The sequence below is a fragment of the Micromys minutus genome (genome assembly GCF_963924665.1).
Source record: "Micromys minutus genome assembly, chromosome: 30".
In the NCBI taxonomy this organism is placed as follows: domain Eukaryota; kingdom Metazoa; phylum Chordata; class Mammalia; order Rodentia; family Muridae; genus Micromys; species Micromys minutus.
Window position 1 is genome coordinate 18950645 of NC_137965.1, and position 27330 is coordinate 18977974.

Genomic DNA, 27330 nt, shown 5'->3' on the forward strand with positions numbered 1-27330 from the left:
TAGATTTTTTAAAGATGTGTTTATATAAGTACACTGTGCCTGTCTTCAGACACACTAGAAGAGAGAGCGCATCAGATCCCATTACAGATGGTTGTGAGCCGCCATGTGGTTGCTGGGAATTGAACTCAGGACCTCTGGAAGAGCATTCAGCACTCTTAACCACGGAGCCATCTCTCTAGGTTTTACTAGTTTAACTTCCAGCCTTTGGGAGAAGCCTATTGTTGGCACTGGAGAAGTATTCCTTGGTGGACCAGCATCATCTAGGGATGCTCCCAGATCGCTTTTAGGACTCTTGTGAAACCCCAAAATATACACAGGCATGGAAACTCAAAACATTTGGGCTAGGATAAGACTTGGTTGATAGAATGCTTGTCTCTAGTGTTAGAAGCCTGGAGTTTGAGCACTACATAAAATCCGGGTCAGTGGTGCATGTCAGTGAGTACAGCCCTGGGAAGTGGGAAGGCCAGGATTTGAAGTTGAAGACCTCCTCAGACTATGTAGTCCATTAAAGGCTAGGCTGGGCTCCATGAGCCAGTCTCAGAACAAGACAAAAAAAAAATCCTTTATGATTTTAAGGATTCCTCCCCTTCTGGGGCCAGACCAGCTAAAGACCTGGAGCTGGGGCTATATCCTGCTTTGAGGGTTGGAGCCTGACAGGAGGGCTTAACTCTAGGTGTTGTTTGCCCCTCCTGGGGTCTCCCTTTCTCACAGTCCACCCCAGTGTTCTCGACATCCCGCTCTATCTATGTGTCCTGAAGTAGCACAGATACACACTCAACATCAGTGAAATGAATTAAAATCTCCCAAACCACACAAGCACTACCGGACCTCCCCACCTCCATGCTGGTAGCCAAGAACCGCTGAGGTCACAAAACATGGACAGGCAGAATTTTATCTGGGAGGGTTTAATACGTCATGAAACAAAAAGAGCTACTCTGGCAGGTGCAGTCTGATTTAGGAAGGTATTAGTCACTAGACTTAAGGAGATTACATTTTTAACGAGATTAGGTTAAGTCTTCATCACAAGGGGCATTTCGAGGGATACATTCAATTATGCTGGGTTTCCTCTGGGGAAGGCACTGGGGAACTTGAAGGATTGCTTCAAATTACCCAGATGTAGAAAATCTGATTCAACATTAACTTCTTCTAATTGAAGCAGACATTCCCAGACATGATGGGTTGCGATGTGTGGGTGGGTGGGTAGCCACGGCATGCATATATATATTTTGTCTGTATAGAAGTCTGTGCTCCACATGCATGCCCACAGAGGCCAGAAGAGGGTGTTGAATAGCCTGAAATTGGAGTTGTAGATGGTTGTGAGCTGCCACATGGGTGATGGGAATCAAACCCAGGTCCTCTGGAAGAGGAATCCATGATCTTAACTACTGAGCCATCTTTCCAGTCCTAAGTTTCTTGATAGTGTGTGCGTAATGTGTGCATACATGTACTTGTGCGTGAATGGACCAGGCACATGTGTAGTGATCTGAAACATCTTGCAGGAATCTTCTGTCTCCCCGTGCCATGTGAATTTGGGGGGAAGAAGCTCGGGTTGGCAAGTTTGGCAAAAAGAGGCGAACGGCGCCTTTACCTGCCGAGCCGTCTCACGCCACCTCCATCCACCGTCTGATTTTTGAGCATTTTTGTTATCCCCCAAAGATCCCTTCTTAATAGCAATAAGTGACAATGAAATATTTGTATATATCGATTCCTGGATTTGTGTCGTCTAGTTTGTCCTCAGTACTGACTGCCCTTGGTTTGTCTCTCCCCCCAGGCAGACAGGAGACCGCTGGGGCGAAGCTCCTGCAATCTTATCAGAGGCTGAGGTGAGTGCAGGACTGGAAGCCCCGTCAGCAGGAGCTCAGAGGACACCCTGAGAGAACTCCCACGTCCCGACCTTCAGAGGTCACTGCTCTGGAACATGACTTTTTAAATTATAAAGTTCCTGGAAAAGGTTGAGAGGAGCTTCCCGGTTCTCCTGAGGAGCCTTCTGGCTGTCCCCTGCTTACGTGTAATATCGTTTCCCCTCAAATTCTCCCGAGATGCTGTGGGATACTGTCTTTGACGGTGCATCTGACGCCATTCTAAACCAGGAAGTTGCTTCCACTTCTATTTCCTTTCTCTGGCATCTTCCCTGGCTCGGACATGTACCTAGTAACATTTTTGAAGTTAAAAATACCCATTTGCTGTTGAGCCACTGTTCTGAGAGAAGTTAACATCTTTGCACAAGAAATCTGGGTCCCTGACAGCCTTGAAGCAGAAGGTCACATGCCCTGTTCTGCTGAGTTTAATGACTGGCACTGAGTTCCCATGAGTGCTACAGTTTTTGGCTCCTGATGAAACTTATCTGGTCCCAAAACTTAGAACTTTCTCCTCCTCCTCTTTCTCTTCCTCCTCTTCTTCTTCCTCCTCTTTCTCTTTTTCTTTCTCCTTTTCCTTCTCCTCTTTCTCCTCTTCTTCCTTCTTCTCCTCCTTCTCTTCTTCCTTTTCTTCTTTCTCCTCCTCTTCCTCCTCCTTCTCCTCTTCTTTCTCCTCTCTCTTCTTCTTCCTCTTCTTTCTTTTCCTTCTCCTCTTCCTCCTCTTCCTCTTTTTCTTCCTTCTTTTCTTTCTCTCCTTTCTCCTCTTCCTCCTTCTCTTTCTCCTCTTCCTTTTTTACTTTCTCCTCCTTCTTCCTCTTTCTTCTCTTCTTCCTTTTCCTTCTCCTCCTCTTTCTCCTTTTCCTTTTTCCTCCTTTTTTCCTCTTTTTCCCCCTATTCCTCCTCTTTCTCTCTCTCCTCCTTCCTTCTCCCCCTTCAACCTCCTTCCTCTCCTTTCTCCTCCTTTCTTGTCATGTAGCCCTGTGGTCTGTCATTGTTGTGTAACCTAGGCTGGCCACAGATTGCTGTCAGTCTTCTTAACACAGCCTACCCAGCTCGGGGATTATAGGCATGTGAGCACACCCACTTTTTACTTGATTTTCCCTTCTTCTTCCCTTGTTCTTACATCTCTCAGCTCATGCTTGCAGTTTTTCTCAAAATGATGAGATTTTTGTTTTTTCTTTCACATTTTGGCTCTTGGGCCGGTGTGGATCGCACTAAGAATGCGATAGTCCAAATAGGACTCCACATAGAAGCCTGGAGCCAAGATCCCCTAGTGACTTCAGAATGTGCTGGAGAAGTCAATGTCTGGGCTGAAGGTGGTGACATCCTCAGGTCCTTACCCAGACACAGTGCACAAGAGAAGCAGCTACAAACAGTACCATTTTGTTTAAAAGGAAGTTAGCCATAAGCAAAGCTAGGCGCTCAACTGATAAACTCATTTGTAAATCTGTAAGCCGATGACTTGAGGATTTCTAACCCATTATTCTGGTGTTTCTCCTTGGCAGCAACATCTCTGTGGTCCCTCCGACGCCACCACCTCTCAGTGAGAGCCAGTGCACCGGCAGCCCCAACAGGGTAACTTGTCTACCTGCATCCCTGGGTGGGAAGCAAAGAAGGAAGGCCAGGCTAGGATGCTGGAGAGTTGTTGACTCAACAGCCTTGGGGAGGGGGGTTCTGACTTAACTGGAGCTGGAGAAGTGATTTCTGCTTCTTTCTGTGGCCAGGGACCATCTGCAGCCCCAGCTGGCTCCTTCTGCTTACACACCAAGACATCTTGTTCTGATCCTTGTCTCCAGTGTTTATTCCCGCCTCTGTTCTGTGCCTTTCTCTGTTCTGTGCTTTTAAGTGTGTATACATCTGGCATGTGCATAGGGCAGGTTTTGTGGGGGCTGGGGGGCAGGCTGTGCTTACTAGAATAAGAATGTATATTAATATCTTTAGGCTCCAGGGGGACCAGAACTATTTCCACCCAAAGAACTTAGCTGTGTGATCTCAGGGAGTTATCTTGGCTTTCCACCTGAGAAGCAGAAATAATTCTTTCTCTGACTTGTCTCCCAGGCAGAACGGTGTCTGTGTGTACTTGGAAACTGAGTGCCATGGAATTGTATGGTTTTGGTTATCTTCATCAATCTGTGCATCAAAGGGAACAATTATGTCTTATGTGGGATGATACACATGTCCATTTGAGAGACAAAAACATTTTCAGTCTTTTCCAAGTTCACAGACAATCCTGGGTGTCTCACAATCCTATTATTTCTCCTGTAATTCTAAGGACATATTTTTGGGTGAATGGATGGACACTGGACAAATGGGTGGATAAATGGATTTTTCAGGTGGGTAGATAGTTGAGTGAATGGATGGTGAGGAGGTGGAGAAATGGATAGTCAACGAGTGGGTATAAATAGGTGATCTCTGGATGGATGGGTGGACAAATGGACGGACAGACAGACGGATGGGTGGTTGGATTGCTGGGTAAATAGATGAGTACATGGAGTGTTGAGTAAGTGGATAGACAAGTAGAAACTGGATGAGTGGATGGTTGGATGAGTGGACAGACATTGGATGAATGGATGGATAGGTAGACAGATGGACAGAAGAATGTAGATGAGTGAACAGTGAACACATGAGAAGACAGTGGGGGAGCAGAGATGGATGGATGAGACCTCGACAAGGTTACTGTTCTTTTTCTGTGTTCCCTTTCGGGGGAGAGAGCTCTTTGTGTTCAGGTTGGTCACCTTGTCCCTACAGTACCGTCAGCCCCCATATTGCCCACATTCTTTGCCTTCCACATGGGGTTCGGGTAGGACTAGAAGGCGAAGGAGGTCAAGCAAGCAGTAATTAACTGAGTGCCATCTTTAAGCCAATGAAACGCCAGTCATTCCACCTAAGAGGTGGTAGTTATCTTGTGAACTGCCTGTTGATAATACTCTATCCTTTAAGGAGGCTGCAAAACCCAGAGCAAGATGGCAGCATGCCAGGGATGCCTATTTCCTGGGGGCTGTGCCCTGTCACAGGCATATACCCACGCCCACACACCTTCCCACGCCTTCCCTCCGGCAATGTTTTGGATGCTGGCAGCCTGGAGATGGTGGGGCAAAGACCGCTGGTGATGTAACCACACAATGTCTCCTGTTTCTATTTTAGTTACAGGAGCTTGGCCACTTCAGAGGGTTTAACAAGTCTGTGGAAAACTTGTTTCTGTCTGTCACCACACAGATGAGAAGTAAGTAACTCTCAGGATGTGTCTTTCCATCAGCCCAGGTGGCCTCAGCCAGGGGTCAAAGGAGCAGCTTCTAGCTCCCTGTGGAGGGCAGGTGCCATTTCAGTCTGCCAGTCTCCTACTTATCTTGCCTAAACCTGCCCAGCTCCACAACACAAAGGAGCAGTTGGTAAACAGATGGTAGTTAGTAATCCCTTCTTCCCCCTTCTTCCCCCATCGTTGGGTGCAATTAACCCAGGCTCACCATGCCCTGGCACCCCATCTCTTTTGGAGTTTCTTCTGTCCAGATGTGCTTTTACCTATTTCTGCTTCTCACACTCTGGACAATGTTTAGGTCCAAATGGACCCTGGGCACATATTTGTCTTTCTCTGCCATTTCTTTGTCTTTCATTTACCGTGCCCTTCCCGTAGTTGCCTGTGGATGGTCTCGTGTGGCTGGCTCTGAGCCAACCGTACAATTTGATTTAAGCTGGTGGTCTGTATTCCAGAACGCCCTGCTCTTCAGATAAGCAGAAGGCTGTCCCGTGTCTCTTTTGGGAGAAGGAACTCGCTGAATTTTATGGATCTATTTACCCCTCTGTGACACCAGCTGTCACAGCTGGTGCTAGTCCCGTGGAAGTCTCTAAATAAGTCCCCTGCCCAAGTCCATACGGCTTATATGAATTCTCCATCAATGCCAAAACACAACTCTCACCTCAAAGGAAATAAGGGAGAGGTTTTTTGGTTTTTGTTTTTTATTTTTTGTTTTTCTAAGCCAATGATGAGTGGCCCTGGTTGCCCCAAATACCACAACCAAATGTGGTAAAAAGGTGTATGAGAATCAGTAGTAATAACATGAGGAAAGTCATAAATCAGGAAGACTTTTGAAATTCATCGGGAACATGAAGACAGGTGGGTGACAGCTAACTGGGGGATCACATGTGATCTGATGACATTCTTAGCCTCTGGGTCAATGGAAGCTAGGGGCTTGTTTATATATTCCAAAAGGATTTACCTCATAGTCACAAGGACAAATGTTAGATTACACGTGGAGTTTGGCAGTGAGTGTCTGTTAAGGAAACCAAAGATAGTCGAAGATAATTTGGCTCTGGACCTGCAACATTCAAACTCCCTATAATGACAGATTAATTCTGATCAGTCAGTCGGCCTTGCAGAATATTTAACACAGGCCAGACATCTTTCTGGAAATTCCAGTGTACATCTCTCAGTCCAAGGCTACAATGGAATCTGTACCTCAGAATTAATCCCAACACTGAGATCCCTCAGCCTCCAATATCCAAAGAGGCAGGGCATGTCACAACATGGCTGCTCATTTGGCACAGCCCTAAACGCAGAGGTCCACCTGATGCAATCCTCTCTACACGCCTGCTCTGGCGGGTGAGACTTGTCTGGGTAGGCATCGAGAACGGATCTTCAGATGGGACGAGCAAAGCACCTGTCTTCAGATACACAAAGTCAACTGTAACACACAACCTTGGTCCTTGGCCCACCATCAGCCATTGACAGGGACAGCAAGAGCCACTTGCCTGGGCTCCGGGGATGGCCAAGTAGCCTTTGTTGGCGCTGATCCCCATTGCTGTGTTTTGATTCATTGTATGCCCTCCTCATTCTGTTTCCTGCAGAAGTGGGTACAGAAGACAACCCAACCTTAGTGTGGAGAAAAGTGGGTCGGTCAGTGTCTGGGGCCCTCAGAAGAGCCCAGAGCAACCTGAGGACCGGTGGCCCAGGATGCTAAAGTTGGTTTGGAACCACAGGGTTTGAGAATGATGACCCAGAGCAGCGTCCTCTGGCTGCCAGTATTGTCCAAAGTAGCTGAAAGAAATGAGAGATCCCACCCCTTTATAAAACCCATAAGCATCTCACAATGGCCACCTGCTAGGCCCCCTTATCAGAGGAAGAGGGCCTTGATTTCTACTCGGGAGCAAACTGTGCTCTTTTCTGCTTCTTTACTCTCCTCTGCCTGTTAGACTGATGTAGAAACCTACTTGTCAGAACTCACAAGCTTCTCAGGTTTTTCCTCTACTTTAAGTCATGGCATTGCAATGGACCAAATTGGTCATTATGGGATAGGATAGTGTGAACAGACCAATGGTGGACAGTTCCTACCAACAGCCAGACAGAGCAGCCTTCTGCGCCCTTCACATCCAGGCTGCTGCAGACTAGCTTCACCGTATGCCAGACTTTTCCGGTTGCCGGCATCAACTGATGCCCAGCAAGATGCTTCTGGGTGGTAGACTTGAGAATGTTTGGATGGAGTGGTTCTCAGAAGAGACGCTAGGAGATGAGGTTGGCAAACTGGGTGCTCTGGGCTCAGGAAGAAGGTCTAGGAAGGGAGGCCTCCAAGGCTCTCCTGGATAGTGCAGATGGCAGCAGACAGCCAGCAGACAGCCAGCAGACAGCAGACAGCCAGCAGACAGCCAGTAGACAGCCAGCAGACAGCCAGCAGACAGCCAGCAGACAACCAGCAGACAGCCAGCAGACAGCCAGCAGACAGCCAGCAGACAGCCAGCAGACAGCCAGCAGACAGCCAGCAGACAGCCAGCAGACAGCCAGCAGACAGCCAGCAGCCAGCAGACAGCCAGCAGACAGCCAGCAGACAGCCAGCAGACAGCCAGCAGACAGCCAGCAGACAGCAGCCAGACAGCAGCCAGCCGACAGCAGACAGCCAGCAGACAGCCAGCAGGCAGCCAGCAGGCAGCCAGCAGGCAGCCAGCAGGCAGCCAGGAGGCAGCCAGCAGACAGCCAGCAGAAGCCTGGGCTCTTCCCAGCAATGGCTCCATGTGTGGACCAGCAAACGGGGGCCTGACCCGGAGCACATGCTGCACATGAGATCCCAAAGGACTGCTACAAGCAGTATAGCTGGAGAGAGCTGTACCCTAGGTATAGGTTCCAGAGATCTGGTGGAGTTGGTAAGTGATATCATAGGTGATTTTGATACTCATGACCTATCTTAATAAACTGAATGTTAAATGAAATTTAGGGTTAAAAAATAATGTCACCCGTTTCTTACATAGCATGGTTAGGAAAAAACTTTAGAATAACAGGTCATTCAGATCTTCTCTATAGATGGTGCAGCTGAGGGTGTCTCTGGAAAGGGAGGTGGGATTTAAGGGAGAGTCTAGCTGAAAGCTTGGGCTGTCACTTAATTGAGGTTTCCCCCATCACACTTTATTCCTTGTCATTTCAATGTGTGTCCCAAGACAATTCCCCATTCCACATAGCCCACAGAAGCCAAATGGCTGGATGCTGACATACTGAGAAATCCAAAGCTTAAGTGATCTTCCAAGGGCGTAGTTACTGAAGCAACTATTAGGCCATCTTAAATCTTACTGCCTTCCAACAGTCATAAGAGAAAGTACTTTGTCAACAGTCTCTGTCAGGAACCCCTTAAAAGCCAGCTACTTGCATCTGGACAGGCGGTTGGGATGCAGGGAAGCTGGGTTAGGAGGTTTCAACCTCACCCTGACAAGGGCTGCCCATGAGCACGTGACCAGTTGGACCTTCAAAGGGTCCAGCCTTTTCTTTGGCACACAGTCACCCCTGGAGCCCTTTGTTCTGCCATGTGGATTGGTCACCCTTGCCTAGTCATCTTTTTGTGGACTTTTGGGGCCCTAGGATCTGTGGGTGGTGGTGAATACCCCAAAAGGGCTCCCTCTGGTCTTGGCAAAGCTTGTTGCTCTCGACTCTCACCTCTTGTCTCATAGAGCTCTCCAAGTCCCAGAATGACATGACCTCTGAGAAGCATCTTCTGGCCACGGATCCCAGGCAATGTGTGGGCCACACGGAGAGGCGGAGCCAGTCAGACACTGCTGTCAACGTCACATCCAGGGTAGGAGCTGAGGTCACTGACCACATTCATGTCATCTTTCCTGAGTGTTCTGGCCTGTCTTTTTCTGCATTCACTTTTCTTTCAACAGAAAACCTTAATCAGCCAGAAAAACCTAATTATATATAGCCTGTCCGTATTCAGGCACGCCTGACCAAAAGAGTCACAGAATTTAAGATCCAAGTCAGATGCAATAGTTTGTGCCTGTATTCTCAGTTATTGGCGAGGTTAAGGAAGGATGCTTGTCTGAATCAAGGAGTTGGAAGCCAGCTTGAGAAACAATGTGAGACTCTTCCTCCCTGGAAAAAAAGAAAAAAGAATGATTCAAGATCACCATAAGGAATTGTTCATATCAGGGGTAGGCTTTAACCTGATCCAAGCTCCCAAGGCCGCCTCTCCCCGGTTTCAGTGCCTCACCCGCCTTGCCTGCAGGCTGACCTGCCATTTCTGGAGTCTTCAGCTCTCTTCTCATGATTAGGAGGCCTTCCTCCTTCGGTTCAAGGCAAAGAACCTCTGGTTAGGCTCTGCCTGGACCTCTGGTGGAAAAAAAAACAAACTCTGCATATGCATGGGCAAGTGAGGGGGTTGCCCCTGCCCTGTGACCTAAAGCAAGAGGCCTTGCCAGGAAGGAGAGATGCTAAGGAAGTCACCGCTCTGCTTTCTGCCATGTGGGTTTTGCCAAAAGAAGGTGCGTAGAACTCCAGATAATGCCTGGGTTCCAATCCAGCCTGGGTGAGGCCAATGTGTTTGATCTGCTGAGCTCTACAGGACCCATGTCCCTCCTCTGTGACTGTGGGCTCTAACCAAGATATCCACAGACTGTCCTGTTTTTGAGACAGCAGTGAGCTTAACTCTCCTTCCTTCTGGAACATACTCCATAATGGTGGCCCTCAACCTGCGAGTCTCAACCCCTTTGGCAAAACTCCCATCTCCAAAAAATATGCTATGATTCACAACCACAGCAAAATTACAGTCATGAAATAGCAACAAAAATAATTTTATAGTTGGGGGTGGTCACCACAGCATGAGTGAGGAACTGTAATTAAAGGGTCACAGCATGAGGAAGGATGAGAAAACCTGCTCTAGAGATCTTACATCCTGCCTTCCACCTGAATGAGCCCAGGATGCCTCTTGGTAGACAGGAAAAACGGTGGAGGCCTCTGTTTGCCTGTCATGGAGTCATGTGCACAGCTAGTGAGAAACTGCAGCCTCTAACTTACCGTCTAAGTCTCCCAGATAGATTCTCTAAACGTCAGCATTCGCCAAGATGTGCTAAACTCTGTATACAGAGCTTTACAGGACAGACAACCCTACAAAAAATGGGTGCTAAAGACAGCCCTGTTTTACACGGAGAGACACGGAGGCTTAGAGAGGTTAGGGCCCCTCCTGGAGATAAGTACTGCTGTGCTGGAACTGGTCTCATCTTGTTTGGAATGCAGATTCCCACATCACAGAGTCCTCCCTGGGAATGAGAGGCTCTGGGGCATGTCTGCTGAGCTTCTGGGTGACAGGGACTGCGGATGATGATGCTTTTCCAATGGTTTGTGTCTTTAATATTTGAGGTGTACTCAGCAGGGGTTTTGAAATTCCCGAGCACAAACATGTGGCTCACAGTAGCATCCCTGGAGTCAACCTCTCTTTTTCAGGGCTAGCACAAGGTCCATTTCCAAAGCACTTCATCCTGGGCAGATGGTGCCTTCGTTGCCTAGTTTATCACAGAAGGGTGACTTGCTCCCATGACCATGATCAAAAACTTGGGCTTTACTCAGAGGCCAACCAACTCATCCAACTAGAGAAAAATGGAGCCAGGAGTAAACCTAGGTTTAGATGTTGCTATTGTCTTAGGCTGCTTCTGTTTCCCCTGTGAGGACAAGTCAAGGCCTGAAGAAGCGGTGCTCAAGGGAGATGACCCCAGGAGTGTGACACTCAGCAGTCAGATCTAGCTGGTCATGGCACTGACTGGAGGCTAAGCACAAGCCAGGCATTGCCCCCTGTAGATCGGCCATGTCGATATTAAATGTTATCTTTAAAGAAGCTCTGTAGAATCTGTCTCCACTAAAGATGTCACTGGGTAGAGGGACAGCAGAGGTCAGTATGGTCAGAAGGGGTAGGCCAAGAGGTAGCCCCTCCCCCAGCTCCTGCCACCAGAGATGCTGTATAATTTTCACTTGTGGTGAGATGTCCACTATGTGGGGTATCCCAAGTTCCCTCAGGCCTCACTCTGGGCCTTCTGAGTGTGGGTGTCACATGACAGCTTCAGCATGCCCCTCCCCTGCTGCATGAACTGATGGAACAAAGGTCTTCCGGGCAGTCGCAGGCCAGAGGCTGGCTGCTGAGTTATGAGAGTTGAGAGACCCAAGAAGGAAAGTGCAGGAGGGGCTGGACAGACAGCCTGGCTACAGACTACTGCACGGATGTCCTCTGTGACCACACTCTCGGCATGGGACAACTGGGGACCAGCTTAGCCATTTTATTTTACTTCAACTGGCTTAAATTGGAACCGTCCCCTGAGGTTAGTGGTAAAGCACTAAGAAGTACAGCTGTATCATTACTGAAGGAATGTCAGTCACTAGCTAAAGAAACAAGGAAGAAATACAACTTAAAGATGCGTTTTCCCTTCTTATGTGCATGTTAGAAGTAAAATTATCAGTGTGAATACAATATTTCACGTGATTATCTATCACGATCATTATTAAAGGCAGACTTTAAACTTCTTAATTCTAAAAACAGCCCACCTGTCAAATGCCTATGACTATCCCCAGTGACTGCCTTGGGCCCTTCTGGCGTATGGGGTGTGTAAATTCATCCAAACACATGTCTCCTGACTCAGCTGCTAGAAGGTTGTGTGTAAGAGACAGCAGCTCACATACGCAGCCTGGGCTTGCCCGCTGGCTGGGTGTGCTGAACTCTCAGTTGGATGGGGATGAGGGCTAAGATGTTCGTATTTACTCTCTCCAGAAGGCCAGCACACCCGATATTCTGAAAGCATTCCATCAAGAAGATCCCAAACACCCTCCCAGCCCTGTTTTGAAGCAAGACACTCCTCCGTCCAGTCCACCACACAGCTCTGTCTTCTCTGGAGGCTTGAGACATGTGAGTCTTGTCCCAATACTGTTGATGTAAGATGTGTGGTTATCTAGATATCAGGACCCAGGGAAGTAACTCTGGAGGAGAGCACAAGTCTGTGCTGAATCCCCGGCACCAGCAAAGAAAACCAGACAGGATTTGGCTGGCCTAGCAGACAAGGTGTGGTGCATTGAATGAGATGGTCTCCATAAGCTCATATATTTGAATGCTTGGTCCTCCATCGGTAGAACTGTTTGAGAAGGATTAGGAGGTGTGGCCTGGCCAGAGGAGGAGTGTCAGCGGCTTGAACTTTGAAGTTTCAAAAACCCGTGCTATCTCCCCAGTTAGTTCTCTCTGCCTTGTGCTTGTGGGTCAGATGTAATCTCTTAGCAACTGCTCCAGCACCATGCCTGCCTGCTGCCTCCTGCCATGCTCCTCCCCAGTAATGATGGTGGTGAAGCTGTAAGGCCCCTATACTCTACACTTTCCACAAGTTGTCTTGGTTGTGCTGATATCAATAGGTAAGTATCTAAGACACAAGGGAAGGACTAGACTGTTGTCTTGTGGTCAGAGGGTAAGGGTAGAGCTTGGAGATGATTTTCAGTTAGGTTTGGAGATAGGGGAAGCCTGAAAATATGTTTAAGCTGGCTTTTCACCTTTTAAATACTCATCTTGTTAAGAACATTTTTATACCTTCAGAAAGTAATCGATAACTGTGCAGGCTTGTTTTTGTCAACTTGATACAAAATGGGGTCATCTGAAAAGAGGGAACCTCAACTGAGGAATTGCCTCCATAAGATTGGCCTGTGGACAAGTCTGTTGGGCATTTTCTCGATAAATGACCAAAGGAGGACCCTGTCCTTTGTGGGTGGTGGCAGCTGTGGGTGGGCGGTCCTGGGTTGTATCAGAAAGCAAGCTGAGCAAACCATCAGACAGTGTGCCTCTGTGACCTCTGCTTCAGGTCCTGTCTCCCAGTTCCTGCCTTCTTCCTGATGGGCTGAGGCCTATAAGCTAAAATAGACCCTCTCCTTCCAAAGCTGCTTTGGGTTATGAGTTTTATCGTAGCAACAGAACGCAAACCAGAATAGTAACAAAACAGTGGTTTGTCTTAAAAGTTTTGAAGTTTGTTTTGTTTTGATTTGAGATAGAGTCTCTGTATGTAGCCCTGGCTGGCCTGAAACTTACTATGTAGACCACACTGTCCTGGTACTCACAGAGATCTTCCTCCCTCTACCTCCCAAGGGATTAAAGGTGTACACTGCCACTCCCAGTGGAAGTATTTTAAAGAAAATCCTTAATCAAAATTTTCTTCTATGGGTATTCCTGTGGTTTGTATCTTCACGGGCTGTGAAGATAGTGTTCTATTTTGTCTAGAAGATGTCATAAGAAGACTTTTTTCACATCATTTGTATGATGTACAGGTTGAGGCTAATTTTATGTATCTGTTTAGTCAACACAGTATCCCCTTAAAAAAAAAAAAAAAAACCATCCTCCTCTTAAGTCTTGGTCATTTTGTCTCATCGAGTCTTATGAGCATGCTCTCTGTCTGCACCTTGTCTTGTTTGTAAGATTTCAGGTGTAAGTCTTCCTGTTTTATTCTTTTTTTTTTTTTTTTCAAGATAGTTTCATAATGCTTAAAATCTGTTCAGTCTCTAGATGGGGATCAACTATTTTAGATTCTGGATTTTGGATGGGGATCAACTATTCCAGATTCTAGTTTCTGGATGGGGGTCAACTATTCTAGATTCTAGTTTCTGGATGGGGGTCAACTATTCTAGATTCTAGTTTCTGGATGGGGGTCAACTATTCTAGATTCTAGTTTCTGGATGAGGGTCAACTATTCTAGATTCTGGATTCTGGATGGGGGTCAACTATTCCAGACTCTAGATTCTAGATGGGGATCAACTATTCACTCATTTGCTAAACAAAACCAAATGTCTAGAAATTCAATGAGGGAACATGAGACCTCAGTTAACAGTAACTTTGATCTGTTTTGTGTTGCCATCTCAAAACACGACAGACTTGGTAATTTGAAAATGATAGAAATTTATGATTCCAGAGGTGGGATGCCAAGAGCGTAGCAGTGGTGGACTCAGCCTGTTAAGGGACGGCTTCCAGCTTCCTCATGGGCCTTTCAAGCTGTATTCTCACCTGGCAGAAGCTCCAAGTTTTATCATATCCTTAGCATCTTCTGTGTAAGACATACTTCACTTTCCTGCCTTTCTGTTCACCAGAATGTAATTCCCAGGCCCCCTGAGCAGTGTCTGTCACTCAACTGACCCTTGGTAACTCCCAGATTATGTGTCAGTCACCCATCACAGTCTCTGAAAGCCTGTACCCATAGCATCTCATTCCATACATTGTCACGTGACCCTGTGGTGGGCACTGTTAATCAGTGTTACAGCTCAACAATCAGAGCCCGGGGGTCAGATGGTTTACTAGAGCCCTACAGGAGCTTCGGGACTTGAGGTCAACCCAGGGATCGTGGGATATCAGATAGAATCCACAGGCTTGTTGAGCTCTTGTATGAGCTGGTTTTTCTTACACCATCCTTCTTTCTTCTCTCCTTATAGCTGACCCTTGCCTGGTAAACCTTTGAGAATTAAGGTTGGGCAGAGGAAATGGTTCAGTGGGTAAAACTTATAAACCTGACGGCCAGAGTTCAAATCCCTGGAACCCTATAAAAGCCAGGGCGGTGGCATGTCTCTATGATCCCAATACCCCTACAGTGAGGTGGGAGGTGGAGACAGGAGACTACCCCAAAAGCTCAAGGCCAGCTAACCTGGTTTAAATAAGGCAGAAGGTGAGCAACACACCCAAGTTGTTCTCCTGACTTTCACGTGTGTGCTGTGGTTTGTGTACCTTCACACAAACATGTATCTATACATATACATAATACAAGGAAATGAATTATAGAAGTTGTTTTAGGAAGAGTTAGGGCCACTGTACCAAGGAGGGGGACAAAGGGGGACAATGTGGTGGGGCTTTTTTTTTTTTTTTTTTTAAGGGTAGTTTGTTGGCTTAAACTTAATAAAGAACTCTGTTCTCTACCCTTCTGCCTTTTTTTTTTTTTTCTGGTGTGTACCCTTCAAATTTATGATAGTGAGATTAGTTGTCTCAACATCTTCTTTTAAACCAAAGCAGTATTTGCCTAAGGGACTCAAACTTCCATAAGGTAAATAACCGCTTTGTTATTTCTTGTCCAAAAATGTTTCCTACCCTTCCTGAAGGAACTCACAACTCTGAGAAATAAGGAGTTGGGCTTGACAAGGCTTACAAACTCTCCAGCCGTTACGGATGTCACTTGTAACATCTCTTACACAGAGATGGGTAACAGAGACAGTTGCCCAACCTCCCAAGTAGTGGAATTAAGGCCAAATTAAAGCAAAATAGTATTTTGGGATGATGTGAATAACATCTTTAAAATGCAAAGCCAGAGCCCAGAGCAGCAGGTATCTGAAAATGTGGTGGGAAATGGTGACATCTTCCCTGGAGAGCAGTTGGAGGTATACACATCTATCCAGAAGCCTTGAGGTATCTTCTCCCATCTTCTGCCACAAGGACCTTGTGCTTGCCGAACACACCCCTTATCTCTGTGTTTTACTCCCAGCTCTGTGGGTTCTCTCGGATAATTTAACAGACAGGACGTATTTTTAAAGAGTGCCCTGAATGTTTCCCCAAATGTGCACCTATGGATGTCCAGGGCAGTGCTGCTTAGAATTGTTTGGTTTGGAAATTTGGCAAGAGCCAAACGGAAAACAGACTGTGGTTCCAATGCACATCACTTTGAACCGTGTGAACACTAAAATAAGGTAGGGTGCTCTGAAGGGGCCAATAGTACATATCTAATAAAACCATAAAGAAAAAACGAAGTTGACTGACTGGTTTTGAAGCAGCCTGGATTCGCCAGGAGAGGAGGGAAAGTGGAGATCTCGCAGCCGGCAGGGCTCAGGACACAGTGAAAGTCTGCCTGTCACCCGCTAACCTACTTTGTTGTACTTTTCCATGTGTTCTTGGTTATTGGGATTTATTACTTAAAAAACAAAACAAAAAACATAGCTGTAAGTTTCCTAGACTTTCTGCCTTTGTGAGGTGCACAGGTTCTGGTCTCTGCTTGTGGTGATTGTAGATGACCTTGTGGCCTTGGGGGGGGGGTGGCATCCCTGGCAAGTGACATCCATGACTGCTGATATGTGGGTGTTCTTTGCTTTGAGAGTTGGCTTTTTTTTTCCCTTTCTTTCTTCCTTTCTTTTTTTCTTTTTCTTCCTTCCTTCCTTTTTTTTTTTTTAAAGAAATTACTTCTTTATTTTAGGTATATGAGTACCCTGTAGCTGTCCTCAGACACACCAGAAGAGGGCATCAGATCCCATTACAGATGGTTGTGAGCCACCATGTGGTTGCTGGGAATTGAACTCAGGACCTCTGGAAGAGCAGTCAGTGTTCCTAACCACTGAGCCATCTCTCCAGCCCCTGGCTTTTGTTTCTAAGACAGACAATGTGCCATTAACAGGAACCAGGCAGCCAATCTTCATTGCTCTTTTGGGCCAGGACCTTTAGGCTGAGTAGATTTGAGTCTCAAAGCTTGCAGCTTCTGTTCTAGGGAAGACAGAACTGAGCCCCAGACAATCCTCGGTGTGAGGATTAGCAAACCACCTCCAAAGAACTTTATGCTAAGGACAAAGTACTTCTCCTGGGCTGATTTCCTAGGCAAAGGGCCTCTTGGGGCTTTTTTCAGTCCTGGGCACAAAACCCAGGGCCTTCTGAATTACAAGCAAGAGCTTTCTTGCTGAGCTTCCATCCCAGTAAAAATGTTGCAATGACTAGGATTCTGTCTCTCTTGTTGTCCAGCCGTTCTCCACCTCTCCCGGGTCTCCATTTTTAACCCTCGCTCGCTCTCGCTGCCCCACTGTCCCATGTGTCCTTGAGTGTACACCGGTTTTGAAGTTGCTTTCTATTCTGGCAGTCACATGGTTTATGATCAGACAACATTTTTCTGCATTCTGGCTATATTCTTGGCATTAATTAATTCAGATTCCGGGACCTTTGAGATGGTCTGATTTGGTTTTTATCCCTCTCTGCCAGTCCTGGCCATCTGTCTGTTGTAGGCTTTCTTGGTTTCTTCTTAGAGAGTTTTAGAGAACAGAGGTCCCACTTAGCTACTAGAAGGAGAAATTATTTAGGCTTCACTGTTTCTGTAAAGTCAACATGCTGAGGTAGACTGCTCACAAATGGGACAGTTGAGTAAATTTAAATTTAATAGCGATAAGATGACAATCTCTGAGGCACAGGCACCCTTTGGTACATACAGACCTTCACGTGCCATTTAAGCTTAGACTGCTCAAATATTTGACAGTAATTTCATTTTTATTTCAGGTACCCATAAAATTTAAATATATCATCATCTCTGCACCGTCCACCCTCATAAAACATTCCAGGTAGTTCTCTTCATAACTCTGAGATCAGTATTTTTCTCTGTTAGATTTTGACACAGCCAGTGAGTAGCAGGGTCAGCCCTGGGGCCCAGTTCTCTCTGATTCCCAACCTCGGCCCTTCAGCCTCACTGTTCACTGTTTTGCAGTTTTCTGTGTGGCCATGAATGCCACCTAGCAAAAGAGTTACACTTAGGGAATGGTACACTAGCTTACTTCATCTCTGTGACTCATGACAAAGGCTTTGATGGGGCAACCTTTATCACCAGGCTGAGACGTAATGAGACAAGGCCTGGCAAGGATGCCCCATTGCTTTAGGATTCACCAGGTGTGTAACTTATGTTAGCAAAGTTCAAGGGGTTACGTTTATCAGTTTCACATGAGTCTGGTGTATGTTCCTCGTGAATTGCGATTTAGCCTGCAAGTAGAATTGCAAAATCTTTATTAACTATGAAGCAATTTATTATGTCTGCCTTTGATTGCAGGGAAGCTTAATTAGCATTAACAGCACCTGCACAGAGATGGGTAATTTTGACAATGCTAATGTCACTGGAGAAATAGAATTCGCTATTCATTACTGCGTTAAAAGCCATTCTTTAGAGATATATATCAAGACTTGTAAGAACCTCGCCTATGGAGAAGAAAAGAAAAGAAAATGCAACCCGTAAGTTGTTGTATTTTTATTGTTGCTGTTGGATGTTTTTGTTTGCTTGCTTGTTTAATTGAAATTGTGGCATCAGACAGTGTGGAACTTGGATAGTACTTTTTCTCACACAAGGGTAAAGATTGATCAATCAGAGTCTGGTTTTCTGGACCTTCGCATACATGGGAATTTGGGTGCTGTCTTAGGATCTTACTGCTGTGAACAGACACCATGACCAAGGCAACTCTTATAAGGACAACATTTAGTTGGAGCTGGCTTACAAGTTCAGAGGTTCAGTCTATTATCAAGTCAGGAGCATGGCAGCATCCAGACAGGCATGGTTCTGGAGAAGGAGCTGAGAGTTCTACATCCTCATCTAAAGGCTGGTAAGAGAAGACTGACTTCCAGGCAGCTGAGGGTCTTAAAGCCCAGCATTGATACACTTCCTCCAACAAGACCACACCTCCAAATAGTGCTACTCCCTGGGGCAAGCATATTCAAATGATCACAGAAGTTCAAGGGATATCTTAGAGCATTTGAGTTACTATAACAAAATGCTAGAGACCGAAACATCAGACATTTATCTTTACTGTTTTGGATGCTGGGAAGTCCAGGTGCTTGCAAAGCTGGTGTCCTGTGAGGACCAGCTCTCTGATTCATAGATGGACATCTGTGCCAGCAACCCATGGGAGAAGAGGGGAAGGGCTGATCTCTGGGGTCTCCTTTATAAGAACACACATCCGATTCCATGAGAGCCTCTCTCATACCTAACCACCTTCCAAAGGCCCCATCTCCAAGTGTAATTCTGTGAGAGTTAAGTTCTAACAGAGGAGTTGAAACTTAGAAGCATAAACATTCAATGTGTATGAAGGTGTTACAGCCAATTGTCGGGGAATGGGGACCTTCAGAAAAGGGTAGTGGAAGTTTGATTTCATACAGGGAAATAACTACCATCTTCCTTCACACAATTCTTAAATAAGTGTCAAGGATCTGCTGGTTCTTTCTGTTCATATCATTGGGCCATGGTTTGATTTGGTTTTGTTTTGGTTTTGTTGTTTGCCTGCATGTGTGAACTTATTCCTGTGCACAGAGATGTATGCATGTGTGTGCAAGCACACACAATGTGTAGATTGGTGCAGGACCACATGCATACAAAGCACATCCTCTATTGCTGAACTTGCAGTCAGTTCATTCCAGCCCTGTGATTTTGTTTCTCCGCTGCAGAGCTAGACTAGACCTCAGCCCTATTTAAAAACCCTATTCAAAATCAACTGGATCCCTTGTTTAAACTGGGGTTTTAAAGGTTCTGCATCTGTTAAATATATATTTTACATGACTTATTCCTGCTATTACTTCTAGGTTATTTGGGATGACTGTTCTTGGAGATAAACTGGTGATAAATTTTCTAAGCCTTTTAAAAAATTTATGTATGAGTGATCTATCTATATGTACACCTGTGTGCCAGAAGAGGGCATCAGATCCTGTTGTGCATGGTTGTGAACCACCGTGTAGTTGCTGGGAATTGAACTTAGGACTCGGGATCCAAATGCAACCTGTGTGTGTGTGTGTGTGTGTGTGTGTGTGTGTTACACTTAGATCATCTCAGAAGTAGAAGAATTAGTTTTCTGGTATGGCTTAAGGCAAGGACTTTTCCCTTCCAAGTTGTTTCAATTACTAGCTTGCAAGTGGTGGTAGGAAAAGCAATTGATTGATGAGCTAGTCAAACGCTCCTTCATTCTGATGCCCTCAATAGCTCCTCGGTCCTGCCTATCCCTTAGAATACAAATTTATATAGTGATTACTATTTTTTATACAGATCCCCTTATCACCCTGCGTCAGATTCTGTTTCTCTGTGGACACCATAGCCCCAGGGATCTGGTGTAGTCTTGGTTCTAAGACATCCCCTGACTGTCACACCTCAAAATTTGAGGTATTTAGTCAAAGTAGTGTTTATATTTACAAAGGATAAAGACTGAAAATTGGTTATTTAAACCTTAACCTTAAAATACTTGAGAAAGAACAAATTGATTTTTAAGGATAGGAACTGTACAGATAACAAGGAAAAAATTGAAAGCCAAATGTAGGCTCTTTGTAAAGGTTAGTGATATTGAAAAACAGGTAGCTAATTTATTAAGATAAAGAAAAAAATAAATACTAATATCAGGAATGAAACCGAATAGTCCATTTTGTTTTGCTCTGTTTGATTTGCTGACTTGATTGGTTTTCAAGACAGAGTTCCTCTGTGTAGCAGCCCTGGCTCTCTGGGACTTGATTTGTAGACCAGATCTCTTGAACTCAGAGATCTGCCTGCCTCTGCCTCCCAAGTGGTGGGATTAAAGGAGTGTGCTACCAAGCCCGGCTTCCAAATAGTCCCTTTTATTTTAAAGAGGTTGATTTTGGCCTGATATATTAAAACCGACAGCACAGTGGTGGGCTGGGGATGTAGCCCAGTGGAAAGTGCTTATTAGCTTAGTTTTTGGCATCTCTAGTTTTATGCCCAATTGTATGCATGTCAGCAATATAGGGTTATTTATGATAGTAAGAACTAAGGCATACAGAATCTTTAGATGCTGAAGAGTTGTGGTAACTAATGCAATATGGGAATTACTAACACGGTAAGGGCATGCAGGGAACTGGACGGATTGCGCTCCCTCAGCAGTGGGGATGAGTCTCAGCGTGTTGACAAAGCAAGTCACAGGGGAGCGGAGACCAGCAGCTTGGCTTCCATAGGTTAAAAAGTGGGGACTTTAGTTGGGAAGTTCAGAGTTTCCACTCTGCTCCTCAGTTCTGAGGGCTCGGGGGTAGCAATGGGCAGAGGTAGAAAGTGGGTCCCAGTGCACACTTGGAACACCCGGTTCTGCACACATCATCCAACGGCAGGTAAGGAACTAAGGCGGATTCTAGAAGCAGGGCCTGACAGAGCAAGGTCTAGGAGCTTTACCTGCGGTCTTAAGGACATCCTGAAAGGTCACATGCTCAACACCTGGACCAAAGCCGTGTGAATCAGAAGTTACTCGCACAGCACTTGGCCTGTAGTGGGGTGTCTCAGTGGGTAAGCAGCTCTGCAGGCATGGGGACCTGAGTTTGGATCCCCAACATCTACAAAAACGCTATGCATGTTGAAGCATGTCTGCTATCCCAGTGATAAAGAAGTGGAGACAAGAGTTCTGGGACTTGCAAACAAATCTAGAGACGTGGTGGTGGTGACGGTAGTGACAGTGATGATGGTGGTGATGGTGGTTATGGTGATGGTGACAACAATAGTAATATTAAGGACAATTAAGAAAGACACTAGACATTGTTATGGTTTGTATATGCTTAGCCCAGGGAGTGGCACTATTAGAAGGTGTGGCCTTGTTGGAGTAGGCATGTCACTGTGGATGTGGGCTTTCTAGCTGCCTAGAAGTCAGTCTTCCACCAGCAGCCTTCAGATGAAGATGCAGAACTCTCAGCTCCTCCTGCACCATGTCTGCCTGGATGCTGCCATGTTCCTGCCTTGATGATAATGGACTGAACCTCTGAACCTGTGAGCCAGCCCCAATTACATGTTGTCCTTATAAGAGTTGCCTTGGTCATGGTGTCTGTTCACAGCAGTAAAATCCTAACTAAGACACACACACACACACACACACACACACACACACACACACACACACACACATACACTCAAACCAGAATGCCCTAAATTTTGCCCATTAACTCAAGATCCACAGGGAAGCAGGTCAGGGAATCCACTGCATTCTGCTCCCGCAAACTCTGCCCACCCCATGTTGAGGTTTCCCTTCTGCCTCTGCCCACTAGGTATGTCAAGACCTATCTGCTGCCTGACAGGTCTTCCCAGGGAAAACGCAAGACACGAGTTCAAAAGAACACTCTGGACCCAACTTTTGAGGAAACCTTGAAGGTATGTGCCGGGCGGGAAAACATTCCTGAGTCCTCCCCACCCCGGGACCTAAGGTCAGAGTCCAGCAAGCCTCTTTGAAACACTTGAGTCAGTTACAAAGAACTGCCGACGTCTATACATTTTTCATGGTTCTGTCAATCAGTGTCCAACTGACAGGACACAGACATCAGCCTTTGGACTCTGCCAGACTCCAAAACAGCTGTGGATTAATGACTTCTAAGAAAACGCCAAGTCTCAAGCTAACAACTGGGCCCGGGGCCGCTTGAGAGATGGGTTTGTCATGTAACGTCTGCCTGCCTATCAGCGCAGTGTTCATGAGCAGAGGATTCTGGGAACGAAACTACTGGATTGCAGTCTTCACAAAAGTGCCTCTCTCTTTATTCGAATAGATGAAAGAAAAAAATGTCATTTTTATGGAAGAACAAATTATAGGCCAGGGGGATGGCTCAGTAGGTTAAAGTCTTCAGAATCTACATAAAGCCAGATTTGTGCCGTTTGCTCTCATCTCAGTGAGAGGTGGAGACAGGGTCCCTAGAAGCAGGCAGGCCAGCCTGTCTGGTGACACAGGGGCAAGACAAGAGACCCTGTCTCAAACAAGGTAGAGGTGGAAGAGATGAGACTGTTCCTGGCCTTCATAGATGCCCCCACAAGTGCCTGGACCCACATGCTACACAGCCATCCTCAACCCCCACCCATCATACAGACGTCATACACATTACATACATTACCATACACACACAAAGACAAGACAAAAAGTATAAAGGGATCATCTGGCTTTTTATTTTCTGTGCTATTAAGAAACAGGATCATGCTTTAGAGCAGAGCTCAGAGCCATGGAATCTCGTTGGAGGTGGAGGAAGTCCCATCATGGGCTGTGGCTGCTCCAGCCATGGGCTGCCTGGTCCTAAGGAAACCCAGCCAGGACTAGCAGCTCCAAAGTCCTGCTGTCTGGCACCATCAAGGAAAGAGGACTTTGTCTGCCTTTCTTGGCAAGGAGTAGCAGTCAGGGGCCATACGGGGCTGGAACAGTGCCTTGAATTCATTAAATAATAATAATAGCCATTGTTTCCCAGTCTCTGCTCTGGCCAGATGCTTCATGCACACACTGAGGGTAGTATTAGAGCCTTCACTTGCCAATGGGAAATTAGGCTTGCCGAGTTCAAGAAGCTTAGCAGGGACTCACAATGGAGAGGCTGTCCTAGAAAGGTTCGTGGGGGTTAGAATCCCATGTTCTGCTTTTAAATTGGAGATTCTGACTCAGCAGGTGTAGGCAGGGCCTGAAATGCCCCGTTCCCACAGACTCCCTTCTGCTGGCCACCCACATGCAAGTCACTGCAGCCGGGTCTGCAATGCTTGCTGGGAGACATTTGAAAATATATGCTACCCAGCACATATTAGGTCGACTTGAAACCGTCATCATAAGTCTAATAAGGTATTTTGTGTAAGACTAAGGCCCGAGAAGTTAGGCGTGAACTATTTTAGATAAGTATTTGATTGTATAACTCAATGTAAAAAGTCTTACTTGCTTTATTAAAATTACACACAGGAGCTCAAAGAGACCACAGTTATAGTCTGTTAGAAATATTGTATGGTCTTTGGGAATCTTTTAGAGCAATATGAAAGGATAATGTCTTTAACTTAATCTTATAGTGTTCTAACAAAGACCAGCCTTATTCCTGAAGAAAGTCCTGCAGTCAGGCACGGGAGTGCCTGCTTTTAATCTCCCAGCACTAGGGAGCTAGAGGCAGGCAGGTCTTCGTGGGTTCAAGACCAGCCTGGTCTACATTGTGAGTTCCAAGTCAATCTTGTGCTAGGAACTAGTACTTTACTTCCATCTGGGTTTGGCATCCAGGAGGTTTGTAAAACGAAGGAAAGATGGCCGTGGGAGCCTTCTCTATGGGTGAGTCCACAGCCATTTCACCCCGATTATACCACATCTCACCATAAGTGTGTATCCCAAAGAGATGGCTGAGCTGATAGGGTGCCTGCCACATAAGCATGAGGATTCAGCACCCACATTTAAAAAAAACAAAACAAAACAGTTGTGATGTGTGTGTGACCTCAGTGCTTGGGAATAGAAGCAGGGAGCTCACTGGTCCGCCAGACCAGCCAAACAACGTTCGGCTCAGCTGAGAGATCCCGTCTCAGAAGAGAAAATGGAGGGCAACTAAGGAAGACACTTAATGTCAATCTCTTGGCTTCCATACGCACACGCACCTATGCACATACACCTACACACATACATCCTATAGCATATAGACATACTATATACATCATTTATACATCACTCACACATACACATACATACACATATATACACACTGCATACCTACACAAATACATACTGTAACACACAGGTATACCACGGACATAGTGCATACATTATATGATATACACTCACCACACACACATATACAAACACACACACCACACTGTATTCTGTACACACACACACACCACACCACACACTGCATACACACACACACACACACACACACACACACAAGCTCTAAAATTCAGTTGTCACAGTTTTCTGGACAGAACATTTCTTGGGGGCTCCTCTGGGTTCTCAGGAGGTTTCTACTCCTTTTGAGATTCTCTGAATGGGAATCTGAGGGGAAAGGAGACGAATAGATTTGGGAGTTTGGTCCTTGTCTGTTCCTGTTCTCTGATGAAGTCAGACCCCATAGTCCACAGCAGCTTCAGGCCACTGGTGCAGGCTCTGAAGAGTGTCACAGAATAGTTTTTGTCTGACCAGGAAGTAAAGCTACTTGGGGAGGGTTCATCAGATAGGGGTAAGCAGCCATTGAGGATCCAGGAAATGCCTCAGTGTCTCAGGGAGTCCAACAAGCACCTGCAGAGTGAGCACTTAGGGAACAGCCCCCAGGCGACACCGTGGTGACCCCATCCCACCAGGGCCCTGTAGCTAACTCTTTGTGAACAGTTTCTCACAGGGCAGCAAGCACAGCCTTGCGGTCAGGGCTTAACTGACTAATGAGGGAGGAGGCTGGATGAGATGGTTGTTTGGTTGACAGGGAGAAATGAGGCAGGGAGTGTAGTGACACAGACCTGTAACCCCAGCACGTGGGAGGCAGAGACAAGGGACTTCTGTGAGTCTGAAGCTAGCCTAGTCTACACAGTGAGTTCCAGGCCAGCCAGAGTTACACAGTGAGATTGTCAAGGGCTGTGGACTGGGAACACGGCTTTAGAGTGACTGGACCCATATAGCCACATAGATCCCAGAGGGAAGAGAAGGCCAGCCAGAGGGTGGGCATGGGGGAAGGGGACAGACCCTGTCACTACCACCCCTCTCTGTCTGCAAATGCAGACACTGTTCTAGTTCCTGCCTCCTTCCCTCTTGTCCTTCAAAGGGAAAGAAAGGTGCGGAGAATAGAAAAGAGGCCACAAAATCTAACCAGAGCGCATGCGTACCCACAGGACGCCACAACCCTAGAGTAGGCAGCACGTTGCAAAGGTCAACCGTGAGAAGTCAGGGCTGAAGGTGTGTGTGGGCGGCTTCTGGGCTGAGGGGTCACACCCTCCTAGAATGAATGACTCCTGAGCTTGACCTCACTTGTACCTGTGGGGCCAAAGACACACCGCACAAGAGGAGGGTCGGCAACTGAAACCAAGGTTCTCAGAGGCTGAGGTAGAATGCTCCATGTGGTAGCACAGCCTACAGAAGGGCCCTGTGTCACCTACAGTCCTGATCTCTGTTCCCACTTTCTACTCACATACATTTCTATCCAAGGTAAACCTACTGGCAGGAAAGCTCATCCATCCATCCATCCATCCATCCATCCATCCATCCATCCATCCATCCATCCCGTTTGTTCATTCATTCATTCATTTATTTTATTGTGGTACCAAGGATGAATTTATTTGCTTGCTTGCTTATTCCCCCCCCCCCCATGGTACTGGGGACATATCCTAGGACTTGGTGAATGTCAAACATGTCTTTTACATCCAGTTATGGTCCCACTGCATTTTTAGAAATCAAGTCTGATTTTTAATGTTTTGAGCGAATACTGGCTTGGTACAGGGTGGCCCCGTGGAAGGGCAAATCCTGTATCAACACAGTTCTTGGTTTGATTTCCAGCAGCCCTGAGTTTGCCAAAGACCTTCATCCTTGGTCACATTCTGAGAAATAGAAAAGGTCGTCTGGTGGGAATAGGGGTGGGAGGGGGTGAGAACTGGGCTGTGGGGTGGGGGAGACACAGGGTGCTCCGTAAGCAGGCAAAGAGGTCCATCTTGACCGCTGGATCCAAGCAGCTTGGCCAGCCCTGACCACACCCTACAGCTAAGTCTCAGGGCTGTCTGTGCAAGCCTAGGGCTAACAACCTCATTCTTGCATTGGCAGTATCAAGTGGACCCTGCCCAGTTGGTGACCCGGAGGCTGCAGGTCTCTGTGTGGCACCTAGGTACCTTTGCCCGGAGGGTGTTCCTTGGAGAAGTGATCCTTCCTCTGGCCACATGGGACTTTGAGGACAGCACGGCACAGAATGCCAGATGGTATCCTCTTCAGGCCAAGGTGTGTCTTTTTGTCACTTTTCTGTGGCAGTGATAAGACACCCAAGACCAGAAGCAACTTACGGAAGTGTTTATTGTGGCTGACTCCACAGGGATAGCTCATCATGGTGGACACCCGTGGCAATAAACGGGCAGGGCAGGAAGCTTGGAGATCACATCTCAAGGGCGGGCAAACTAGATGTAGGCCAAGGGTTCAAACTCTCATAGCGCACCCCAGGTGATACTCCTTGTCCTCAAACAAGGCTCCACACCCCCAAGGTTCTCTAGCCTCCTCAAACTGTATCACCAACTGAGGACCAAGTGTTTTAAGTCTAAAGTCACCCTACCTGATGCCCTTTGAGAGAGTAGCACCCCGTCACCGAACAGAGGATGAATGGCCACCAGCCTGCCCACAGGGCTACAGCCCTGGGACATTCAGGGCCTGGTACTTGGTCCCTAGACCTTGAGGGTCCCTGTCCCAGTTGGCCCCCAAAGGACCTGTGGGATGCTTCAGTACAGGTGGCTGGCCCATGCAGGCTTCCAGGGGTCCTGGAACCCTGAGAGCGAGCGGCTTCTCGTTCCCGGTAGTGGCAGACGTGACTTTCCCTCCCAGTAGACTTCACACCTGAGCTGGAAGGTCCATCAGACTCAGGATCATCCCTTCTCTGGGCTTTTCATCCACTTTCTGACAAAATCACTCCTGACCAGAGAAGCCATTTCTGTAGACCAAATGGTGTTCTCCACAGGCGCTAGACATCCATGGCCTGTAGAACTGTCTTGCCTATGGCTTCAGGCAACGCTTTCTGCCCTCAGTGCCTGAAGGAGACATTGGCACGGGAGGGTACCCAATCCTCTGACTGAGAGCAAGCTGGTAGAT

At 46.7% G+C, this 27330-nt stretch overlaps 1 protein-coding gene across 1 annotated transcript in view; it reads left to right on the top strand.

Moving 5' to 3' along the window:
• The window catches only part of SYTL3 (synaptotagmin like 3), a gene marked incomplete at both ends in the record, with an annotated part of 53532 nt that overhangs the window by 22705 nt on the left and 3497 nt on the right, over window positions 1-27330 (top strand). Inside the window, 8 exons of the mRNA XM_080941607.1 lie at window positions 1772-1823; window positions 3362-3431; window positions 5001-5079; window positions 8781-8905; window positions 11861-11995; window positions 17883-18061; window positions 21842-21944; window positions 26305-26475. Of these exons, the coding sequence (XP_080797733.1) occupies window positions 1772-1823; window positions 3362-3431; window positions 5001-5079; window positions 8781-8905; window positions 11861-11995; window positions 17883-18061; window positions 21842-21944; window positions 26305-26475 (914 nt within the window). The remainder of the gene's footprint in view (window positions 1-1771; window positions 1824-3361; window positions 3432-5000; window positions 5080-8780; window positions 8906-11860; window positions 11996-17882; window positions 18062-21841; window positions 21945-26304; window positions 26476-27330) is intronic.